Source organism: Coregonus lavaretus (genome assembly GCF_964263955.1).
Source record: "Coregonus lavaretus genome assembly, chromosome: 27".
Taxonomy (NCBI): domain Eukaryota; kingdom Metazoa; phylum Chordata; class Actinopteri; order Salmoniformes; family Salmonidae; genus Coregonus; species Coregonus lavaretus.
The window spans coordinates 2,524,265-2,536,585 of NC_140014.1; the positions used below are offsets into that span (position 1 = coordinate 2,524,265).

At 42.4% G+C, this 12,321-nt stretch overlaps 1 protein-coding gene across 1 annotated transcript in view; it reads left to right on the plus strand.

The window, feature by feature from the left end:
• Positions 1-4,353: 4,353 nt before the first annotated feature.
• LOC311102584 (ALK tyrosine kinase receptor-like) overlaps positions 4,354-12,321 on the plus strand; it is a gene marked incomplete at both ends in the record, with an annotated part of 143,315 nt that continues 135,347 nt past the window's right edge. The window contains one exon of the mRNA XM_084143958.1: positions 4,354-4,747. Within this exon, the coding sequence (XP_084000084.1) occupies positions 4,354-4,747 (394 nt within the window). The remainder of the gene's footprint in view (positions 4,748-12,321) is intronic.

Sequence of the window (12,321 nt, forward strand, 5' to 3'; positions counted from 1 at the left end):
TGGATTTTGTATTGTAGATATGTGGTAGTGGTTGAGTAGGGGCTTGAGGGCACACAGTGTGTTGTGAAATCTATGAATGTATTGTAATGTTTTTAAAATTGTGGGGATCCATAATAAATACAAATACTTGCACTTCTAGAGGCCTTAACAACGGCTTCCAAACTGGCGGTAACTACAGGGCAAAACAGACCAAAAGGACATGGAAAAATGCCTCAACCATTTAAGCTTTAAGACTTGCTGCCACTCTAATCTATCACCTATACATTTTAAATTGACGGGGCACTATAGCCAGATAGGAGTTAAATGGTACAGCATTCTCAATAACGGGTTCAACAAATATTTTCTCTTACAAAGCACTCCTCAACATATGTTAAAGAGTCATAAACAACAATACCATGTACCCACTAGTGGTCAAAAGGTTTTTGGCGCTCCAAAAATACGGTAAGGTACTGTATTCTGTGGGGTGGAATTACAGTACCATTCAAAATACAGCAATTCTTTCCTTGCCCACATTATTTCCCCACATTGCACCTTAATTTACAGTAAGCTGCGATAAAATGTTTTAGAGTATTTTACTGTTGATAATACAAAATATTACTCTATAATTCACAGTTTTCCCTTACAGTTTAGCATACTGTTCGCCAGCTAATAGTCTAACCACCGATCAAGAAACATGACATCGGCGGAAAAGTGTGAATGGACTTAACGTTCAAATCCTATTGCTGCAGGATTATTTTGCTGCGACAATAATGATAATATTAAGATCCTACATCTGTATGTACTAGTTGGGAGTTACTTATGTGTTATGCATATATTTGGTGTGGTATACTGACTGCTCTACCGCTTAATGAAACCCTAGGAGGCCCTACAAACGTCTTTGGGAGATGTGCAGTGTGATGGACATTTAAGTCTCTGCATTACATCCATGTCCTCAGAAGTTCAAGCATTTTTAGTCATGTACCAATATCTATAACATTATGGCCAACATTTCAGTTTGTGTCCGCCAAACTGAAATCTGCAAGAAGCAAATACCATTGAAGTCACAATATTGAAGCTGGAGTTATCTTGTAAATGTATCTTTTACGACATCTACATGTGAAGGCGACGATTATCTGTGGTTTTAAAGTAAACAGCAGAGTGTGTGTGCACTGTAAAACCTGATAAGTTCTGGCTACTCAAACATTTTGAGGATACCGATTACCTACAAATAAATGAGTTAAGAAACTTAAATAGCTGAGTGCTCTCTGGCTACCTTCATATGAGTAAAACAAATACCGTTTTTTTTTGTAAGGTATACTTAAACGTAATGCCCCCACTACGCCACACTTCCAATCATTTCCCAGTGTGCCTTGCCTTTTCGATTGAATTGTAGAATTACCACCCATGACTGTATTTGTTAGTGACAAAGACATGGTTGTTGAATTCGTTCATTTTCAGTCCTATGGCCTTCCTAGGCGGATATTATAATTATAATTGAACCACTACATACAGTGCATTCCGAAAGTTTTCAAACCACTTGACTGTTTTTAAGTTGTAACGTTACAGCCTTATTCTAAAATGGATTAAATATCTGTTTTTCCTCATCAATCTACACACAATACCCCATAATGACGAAGCAAAAACAGTTTTTTATACATTTCTGCAAATGTATTAAACATAAAAAACTGAAATATCACATTTACATAAGTATTCAGACCCTTTGCTCAGTACTTAGTTGAAGCACCTTTAGCAGCGATTACAGCCTCGAGTGTTCTTGGGTATGATGCTACAAGCTTGGCAAACTGGTATTTGGGAAGTTTCTCCCATTCTTCTCCGCAGATCCTCTCAAGCTCTGTCAGGTTGGATGGGGAGCGTCGCTACACAGCTACAGTATTTTCAGGTCGATCGGGTTCAAGTCCGGGCTCTGGCTGGGCCACTCAAGGACATTCAGAGACTTGTCCTGAAGCCACTCCTGTGTTGTCTTGGCTGTGTGCTTAGGGTCGTTCTTCGTGTTGGAAGGTGAACCTACGCCCCATTCTGAGGTCCTGAGCACTCTGGAGCAGGTTTTCATCAAGGATCTCTCTGTACTTTGCTCTGTTCATCATTCCCTCGATCCTGACTAGTCTCCCAGTCCATGCAGCTGAAAAATATCCCCACAGCATGATGCTGCCACCAATCTTCACCGTAGGGATGGTGCCAGGTTTCCTCCAGACGTGACGCTTAGCATTCTGGCCAAAGAGTTAAATCTTGGTTTCATCAGACCAGAGAATCTTGTTTCTCATGTTCTTAGAGTCATGTTTATTTTACTGAGGGGTAGCGTCCATCTGGCCACTCTACCATAAAGGCCTGATTGGTGGAGTGCTGCAGAGATTATTGTCCTTCTGGAAGGTTCTCTCATTTCCACAGAGGAACTCTGGAGCTCTCTCAGAGTGACCATCGGGTTCTTGGTCACCTCCCTGACCAAGGCCCTTCTCCCCAGATTGCTCAGTTTGGCTGGGTGGCCAGCTCTAGGAATAGTCTTGGTGGTTCCAACTTCTTCCATTTAAGAATGATGGACGCCACTGTGTTCTTGGGGACCTTCAATGCTACAGAATTGTTTTGTGCCCTTCCCCAAATCTGTGCCTCGACACAATCATGTCTCGGAGCTCTACGGACAATTCCTTCGACCTCATGGCTTGGTTTTTTTCTCTGACATGCACTGTCAACTGTGGGACCTTATATAGACTGGTGTGTGCCTTTCCAAATAATGTCCAATCAATTGAATAACCAGAGGTCGATTCCAATCAAGTTGTAGAAACATCTCAAGGATGATCAATGGAAACAGGATGCACCTGAGCTCAATTTCGAGTCTCATAGCAAAGGGTCTGAATACTTATGTAAATAAGGTGTTTCTGTTATTTATTTTTAATAAATTTGAAAACATTTCTAAAAACCTGTTTTCACTTTGTCCTTATGGGGTATTGTGTGTATTGGATTAAAAAATATATGTTTTCATCCATTTTAGAATAAAGCTGTAACAACTAAATGTGGAAAAAGTCAAGGGGTCTGAATACTTTCCGAATGCACTGTACTTGTCTGGGTTGGAACTGTTGCTGTTAAAATACAATAAATCATTTTCATTGGCTTTGTACAGTGGTCTGAAATTAATAGTTTAAAGGCCACATCAGGCCTTCAAGTAGGGTTGCAAAATGTCACACTTTCCCAAATTTATCCCCCAGTAATCTTCCAACCAGGATTTCTGGAATACATGGAAAATGTGCAACCCTAACTGTAAATCACATTATGTTGGCTTGCAAAGTGATGTGTAATTCCTATTCGAATCTAGCAAGCGTTAGGCTATCCAACAGTTGAAATTTGTATTCACCCACAACCTGCATTCATAATGACTGCCAGGGTCAAGAACACTGGGAGGAATCTACCTAAGCCATTTAAACTGGAACAACCATTTCAGAAACGTGTGCAAAAATGATATATTTATCTTTGTGTAGCATAACATTTTACCAATCAATCACTCAATGTACATGCAAAAACACATATATTAAAAACAATTTTTAAAAATCAACCTGCAGTAGTGCATGCTGGGAAATAAAGTTAATTTGTTATCATATCTTTAAACATTTTAGCTGGTGTGACTTCTCATTTAGTTTTGAGTCAGTACCACATAAACATTTTAAGTCATAATGACTTTTCTTTGACTTTCAGTACAACTTACTAGAAGCGTTTGAGTTAAAAATGCCTTGGGGTTTACAGTGTGTGAGCGTGCATGCACTGTTTGTGTGTGTGTGCATGTGTGTGTAATTGAGTGTTTACTGAGTAGCCACACATCCACAGCTACTGTGTACTTCCTCATGTTGTTTATTTTTGATCCAATAGAGAGCGGAGAGGCCACATACAGTATGTCATAAGGAAATAATACAGAAAATATGCATGGTGATAGGGAGGTGGAAGGGGAGAGGGGGAGGGAGGAAGAGAGGGCAAGGGGAGGGAGGAGAGAGAGCGGGAGTGATAAGTCATTGGTCAGTAGCCCGGCTCCAAAGTGAAATCAGCTGAAATTTGCTTAATAAAATTATGGACCACATTGAACTACACAAAGGCAGGAGGTGGCTCGGTGGGGAGAGCATTCGTTTCAGGATCTCCTCGGCCCCTCACTTGCACACAGGAGCTAGCATTGGTGTGTGAGGCATGCACACACCCTTTCTGACTATCTCTCTCTGACACACACACTCACCTGCACGCTCTATTTCAGCCACCTCTCGCACTGAAGTGCAGGGAATCATCCACGCACACCACCTGTCAGCTTTAGAAAGAGGCTCCGCCAAAAGCTTGTCCACTCGCTACCCGGCAGAAAATACCTAGGGGTGGGCACTGAGGAGCATGCACCAACAGGCTAAGGAAGAGGGGGAACCTCCCAAAATGCAAGGGGAGGAGGGGGACTCGAACCCGACAGGCTCCACAGGGACCCAGTCTACCCCCTCTCCCCCCTCTCCTGAGACCACCATGGAGGGGGAAACTCTGGTGGAGGAAGAGGGCACCCCTGTCCTGACCCCATACCCCTACAGTAGGCACGGGGGGCCCTGTCGCCCGGGGTGTCTTCTAGTGGCCCTGATGTTCATGCTCATCTCTCTACTCGGCAGCTGGGCAGTGGTCCACCTCAGCCTGGGGTCCCGCGGAATGGCGGCCTTCCGGATCCAGGCCAGCTACGACCGGCCAAGCGAGCAGGACGCCACCGCCACCATCGAACCGGGCTTCACCACCAACTGCACCATGGGTAAGTGAGCGTTTAAGTTAGCAATTGCTGTGATGTGTGTCTGAATGCTACTGATTGTACTGTGGAGTGGGTAATAGTTGAGTCTAAAGACTGACCCAAGATCAGATATTTGGGTTCTACTAATAGTTCGTAATGGTGAAGTTTAGGATTTGGAGTTGTGCAATCTGATCCTGGATCTGTGGTTATGGGCAGTGTCGACCTCAAGTGTATGTTGTACATCCACATCTGAACTATATATACAAAAGTATGTGGACACCCCTTCAAATTAGTGGATTCGGCTATTTCAGCCATACAAGTTGCTGACAGGTGTATAAAATCGAACACACAGCCATGCAATCTCCATAGACAAACATTGGCAGTAGAATGGCCTTATTGAAGAGCTCAGTGACTTTCAACGTGGCACCGTCATAGGATGTTTGTCAAATTTCTGCCCTGCTAGAGCTGCCCCGGTCAACTGTAAGAGCTGTTATTGTAAAGTGGAAACATCTAGGGGCAACAACGGCTCAGCCGCGAAGTGGTAGGCCACACAAGCTCACAGAACAGGACCACAGAGTGTAAAAATTGTCTGTACTCAGTTGCAACACTCACCACCAAGTTCGAAACAAGAACTGTTCATCGGGAGCTTCATGAAATGGGTTTCCATGGCCGAGCAGCCACACACAAGCCTAAGATCACCATGCGCAATGCCAAGTGTCGGCTGGAGTGATGTAAAGCGCGCCGCCATTGGACTCTGGAGTGATGATTCACGCTTCACCATCTGGCAGTCCGATGGACGAATCTGGATTTGGCGGATGCCAGGAGAACGCTACCTGCCCGAATGCATAGTACCAACTGTAACATTTGGTGGAGGAGGAATAATCGCCTGGGGCTGTTTTTTATGGTTCAGGCTAGGCCCCTTAGTTCCAGTGAAGGGAAATCTTAACGCTACAATGACATTCTGGACGATTCTGTGCTTCCCACTTTGTGTCAACAGTTTGGGGAAGGCCTTTTCCTGTTTCAGGATGACAATGTCCCCGTGCACAAAGCGAGGTCCACACAGAAATGGTTTGTTGAGATCGGTGTGTAACAACTTGACTGCCCTGCACAGAGCCCTGACCTCAACCCCATCAAACACTTTTGGGATGAATTGGAACGCAAACTGCGAGCCAGGTCTTATCACCCAACATCAATGCCCGACCTCACTAATGCTCTTGTGGCTGAATGGAAGCAAGTCCCTGCAGCAATGTTCCAACATATAGTGGAAAGCCTTCCCAGAAGAGTGGAGGCTGTTATAGCGACAACAGGGGATCAACTCCATATTAATGCCCATGATTTTGGAATGAGATGTTGGACAAGCAGGTGTCCACATACTTTTGGTCATATAGTGTATGTGGATAACATAGCCGATTCTCTCTAAAAGTTAGATTTCGCTGTTTCCCCTATTTAATGGTGAATACATGTCCAAAGCTTATTAAAAGGCCTGTCTGTGAAGGCTTGTGACGTCTACTTGAATTGTTCTTTAACTTTTCTGTAGCCTCGAATCGAGTGTCAAAGGGTTGCTCCTTGCTTACATCTTTTAGCTTTTTGTGCAATTGACGTGTTCTGAGCACGATGCTCTCTGCTTTGTTGAACATTACAAAAGAAAAGAACCGAATAATTTACGTAATAGACATTTTATTTTATTCTTTCAAATTTGAAAAGTGAAGGTCAGTACATTTGTGTTTGTAATAAAACACTTACTTGAATTAGCTACTAATGTATTCGCTTCTGGGGACTTTGGAAACTGTTGTTGCTTTCATAGCTAAGTTTTGATGTCACTTCTAAGGGTGTTTGAAAAGCAGTGCAAATGTTTTTCAAACTGGAGATTTTTGCAGCTGCTGTTCTGGATGTTAACCCCATTACCGTATGTTGTGGAATGAAATGTGGGGATGGCGTGCTACAGGGGATAATATCTCTCTATGTGAACCTCAAGAGATCCTTAAATTAGGTTAATCCCGCTGATTCAATTTCCTCCAAGCTCTACGCGGAAATGTAGGGACCCTTGCTTTGACGTTTCAAGGAAGTGTATAATATTGAAGAAATGTGGTATAAAGTGTGGATTTCAAAAGAGTTACAGTTGAGTTATGGCTGGTTTCCCCTTTTGGTTGTTGAAACAGACAAGCCACTGTCACAGCAGCTATTGTGCATCAGTAAGAGCAGAGAAACAGAATGTGGACAAGTACTTTATGGGATGTTCGAATTGAATTGACATGCTCAATTGACCAAGCGTCACAATGAAAGTAGACTGTTTGGGCACAGACATTAGACAAAAGTCAATTGAGTGAATATCCCAAACTCTATGTTAACTATAGTTTTCAAAAATGACTTCATGTCTCAGCCCTACCTTTGGTGTTCAAGTAATGTGTTTACAAATGGCCAAGTTGAGAGAACAGATAGAAGCTGCAAACAGAGTTGTCTGCAAATACTTACCTTTGAGAACCATTGCGCTACAAAGTGCAGACGACTTACCTTTTAACAAGACGTGACAGAAATGTCTAGGAGGAAGTCACAAACTTCAGTTTGATACAGTTTCCCTTCTAAACAGTTCTACTGTATCGCTCCAAGTCTTAACACTGACAACGATAGATGATACAAGTTTACTGTAGAGAACTATAACTATCGCAGAAACCATGTTCATAGAAACGTGTTAATCCAAACCCCTTTCAACTCTGGGTTTTTCGAGCGCTGGAACACCATGGACCTTTGATCAAGCTGTCCCTTGTGTTGTCTTTTTTGGAGAAAAAAATATGCCTCTTTCCTGGCCCAGTAAATTAAAATCTACTAGCCTTTATTGAAAGGGCACCATATCACTCCGTTAACAGGACAAAACTGTTTTGTTCAAGCAGAATATTTAAATGTTTTTAGTTCAGAAGAATAAAGATCTTTCTTTGACTTAAAATGCCTGATCTAATTTCAGAGGTGCTTTTAGATTTTTTTTTCCAGATCAGAGCAGTTCAATATTTCTGTCAGTCAATCCACTGATTTATACTGTTTGAAGTTATATTATTTCTGGCAGCTGTCTAGTTTTGAGAAAGAAACAGACGGATGTTAACAAATTAACTACACCTGACTGATCCATTGAGTTATCATGATAGAGTTATCAAACACATACTGTACTCACACATATACAGTACACTAGCAACGCGCATGCCCCGCCCAGCTGAGGATCTGTCTTTTTCAGCCATCTACAGTATTTCCTGTGTTTGAGGGGTGTAAAATCCAATTCTCACTTAAATTGCACTAGATTGATTGCTTTTATTTTTCTACTGTGACTCTTTCATACACTTGCTTGTGCCTGTCGTTTTTTCTCGTTAACGTTACTGCTGTGTAAATGTTTATAATGACCTGTCAAACACACCCCGGTAATAGCGGAAAATGCTCAATGGAATACATTGTCTTTCCGTTTAATCAATAAGAATGCTAAAGCTTCGTCTTGGTTTTAACACATCATCTCGACACTTACGAGCGGTTTTCTGATGTCAACGTTGTGAACGGAGTGCCCCATGGTGGCGGTGGGTTTATGGTATGGGCAGACATAAGCTACGGACAACAAAGACAATTTCATTTTAGAGATACCGTGACGAAATCCTGAGGCCCAATACAAAAGTATGTGGACACCCCTTCAAATTAGTGGATTCGGCTATTTCAGCCACACCCGTTGCTGACAGGTGTATAAAATTGAGCAAACATCCATGCAATCTCCATAGACAAACATTGGCAGTAGAATTACCTTGCTGAAGAGCTCAGTGACTTTCAACGTGGCACCATAAATAGGATGCTACCTTTCCAACAAGTCAGTTTGTCAATTTCTGCCCAGCTAGAGCTGCCCTGGTCAACTGTAAGTGCTGTTATTGTGAAATGGAGCAACAACAGCTCAGCCGCGAAGGAGTAGGCCACACAAGCTCACAGAACGGGATCACAGAGTGCTGAAGTGCGTGGCATGTCAAAATTGTCTGTCCTCGGTTGCAACACTCAGTTCCAAACTGCCTCTGGAAGCAACGTCAGCACAATAACTGTTCGTCAGGAGCTTCATGAAATGGGTTTCCATGGCCGAGCAGCCGCACTCAAGCCTAAGATCACCATGCGCAATGCCAAGCGTCAACTGGAGAGGTGTAAAGCTCACCACCATTGGACTCTGGAGCAGTGGAAACGCGTTCTCTGGAGTGATGAATCACGCTTCACCATCTGGCAGTCCGACGGACGAATCTGGGTTTGGTGGATGCCAGGAGAACGTTACCTGCCTGAATAGTGCCAACTGTAAGGTTTGGTGGAGGAGGAATATTGGTCTGGGCTGTTTTTCATGGGTCGGGCTAGGCCCCTTAGTTCCAGTGAAGGGACATCTTAATGCTACAGCATACAATGACATTCTAGACGATTCTGTGCTTCCAACTTTGTGGCAACAGTTTGGGGAAGGCACTTTCCTGTTTCAGCATGACAATGACCTCGTGCACAAAGCAAGGTCCATACAGAAATGGTTTGTCGAGATAGGTGTGGAAGAACTTGACTGGCTTGCATAGAGCCCTGACCTATTCATCTTTGGGATGAATTGGAACGCCGATTGTGAGCCAGGCCTAATCGCCCAACAGCAGTGCCAGACCTCACTAATGCTCTTGTGGCTGAATGGAAGCAAGTCCCCGCAGCAATGTTCCAACATCTAGTGGAAAGCTTTCCAGAAGAGTGGAGGCTGTTATAGCAGCAAAGGGGGGACCAACTCCATATTAATGCCCATGATTTTGGAATGAGATGTTCGACGAGCAGGTGGCCACATACTTTTGGTCATGTAGTGTATGTACAAACGAAGTACGCATTCGAGAAGTGCCCTCCGTGCTCCTTTTAGCATACTTTGATTTGTACTCACACTCCGACTCTCCCATGCTCCAATTTGCATGCTCTGAGCACAGAAGTATGCATTTTGAGAAATACCCTATGTCTGATCTTGCAAACAATGTAAAGTACGTATAGATAGGTGTAATCTGATTTTTAATCAGAGATATCCTGCTATTGACACACTTGTTGAATAGAACGTGACAACAACAGTTATTAATGAGGCAGTCTAAACCGTGCAGGTGAGTGCAGGTAGGCCTAGACAGAGGACGTTTTTGTGGTTGCAGCCCTATTCCACCCCTGTATGTTAATGTCTTCAAATGCACCCAGTGGATTTATGCAAATAAGGCACATCTAATGTTCTTTATTTTAACACAAAATATAAAATAAATACCTGATACCATTAGAAAATGTATATATGAGTTCATTCTAAGAAAACAAAGTGACATTTTACAATAAATGTAATAGCTAAATTCCCACCAAAATCCCTGAAATTCATTATTTGTGTATGCCAGTAAAATGTTTTATGTGCTATAATTCAGTCAATACCTGATGGATTTTTGTAATTCAAACAGTTTGGAGTATCTTTATCTATTGTCGAGCTGTTGCATGTTTTAGAATTGTTTTTAAAACCTTTTAACAATTTTTAAGACCTTTGCTACATACACATACAGTAGATGCAAGGACTGTATTGTTGTCTGTATTACTTCCTCATTTTGCCACACGCAGCACTTTACAGACAATGCAAAAATGCATTTGATGATCCCAACACACACGCAGACACCCCCTCCACACATACAACTCATCCCCAACGACTCTTTGCGTAACAGTGCCTCTCAGACCTCCGACAACAGAACCGATTGCTGTTGCTCATGCAAATCCAAGAATTAGACAAGACTAATTGTTCACGTGTTGGGCAGCTCACAATGTCCCCATTCTGGGGCCAACACACACACACACACACGTGCGCGCACGCGCTGTACTTTCCTAAAACAGCACCTGGATATGTTTCAACACCCACTCACCACCGCATGTCTCTCCAAGCTTTAATCCATCGCGCCAGCTCTCCACAACAAGTTTTCGGCTGATCTACAATTGAGGTGAACAGTGTAGAGTGTACCTCTTTTCCCTTGAGCACTAAGCCTGGCTCAAATTACCTGCCGCTGTGGCTCCTAGCTGCTGTGTGTTCGAAAAGGCATGCTCTTTAAACTCGTATCGCTTGTGGGGGTTTTTGCTTGTTTGACTTATTTGTTCCAGTCTCTGCCTCCCTAATGAGTTAATTAGGACTATTACTGATTGCGATTGTGAAGCTTCAGGGGGGCTAAGGCTGATTGGAGCTCAGGGTTTTAATCGTTGTTTAATTCTCTCCCTGTGGTTTGCAGTATGTTGGGTTTAAGAGTTGCACCCCAAAAAGTGTGCCTTATTCTCGATGTACAGGCCATGGTTAAATAAGATATTAGATGTACAGACTTGATATCAATTGAGATTTAGCAAAAAAGGGGGGTGGGGGGGGGGGGTAACTTCAGTTTAAAGCAGTCCTTTGAATTAGCAATCGTGCCTCAGATCAAATACTTTCCAATTTGAGAGAACCCACAGATGCTGAGATATACAGACTGTTCTGGTCATATTACATCTGCGGTCCACATTTTCGGCTGTGATAAATCAAAGTTGCGGATTCTTAAGCACTTATGCCAAGAGATGTTAAAAACCTCATAAATGTAACTAAATGTAATTGAAAATGTAATCTACGTAATCCCCAAAAGTAATTATTTATCATGAGAGGGCCATAAACAATAACTAGTAATGTTGCATACTCCAAGAAAGGTTAAAATCTCACCTTTCTGATAAAAATTGTTATAAATTGCTGAGGTGTAGTCACTATTGATGACACAAGCTCAAGCACACAGTACAAATATGATACAAATATGAAAATATGAAATGTTTTATATGATGTATTTCCTATTCCAGAAAACTGTATGAAAGAAGCTTGAAATTACTTAGATTTTTTCTAAATATTGTCAAATCAACTTATAAACCACTAACTATAAGATTGCACCTTCCTTATAACTGTAAAATACATATTTGTATATTTTGTTTTAGAGAAAATGTACATATTTTCTAAAGGTCTCTATTTAACAAAACGTCTGCCCCCATCGCTGTGAATGTCTCATAGAGCTCAGGGCTTCCTGAACTCATTAGGAACTCATCTTTCATCTCATATTAATCGTGTCCATCTATGACAAACAGAAAGTGTTTGATGTTTAAAATCTATTAATTATTTTAGATTACTGGCTACAAATCGATCTCTGAATGTGCTACAGCGATGAAACCACCCTCTCCTGCTGCGTTACATTGTAGGGATTCCAGGCATATGTGTTGATAGTGGCGGTGATGCAGGGTTCCGCCAGGAGTTGAAGGACAGTCGGAAGAGGGAATGTAATGGTAGGAGGGACATCCCAGCTTCAAGTGGTGTCAGATTTCACATCCTGCTTCACACAGACAGAAGAGACATACTCCTGTGTCCGTGAGAATCAGGGCTACAGCTCAATGCAAGCCATTTTGATCTATGGTGTCCACATACACTACATGACCAAAAGTATGTGGACACCTGCTCGTCGAACATCTCATTCCGAAATCATGGGCATTAATATGGAGTTGGTACCCCCTTTGCTGCTATAACAGCCACTCTTCTGGGAATGCTTTCCACTAGATGTTAGAACATTGCTGCTGGG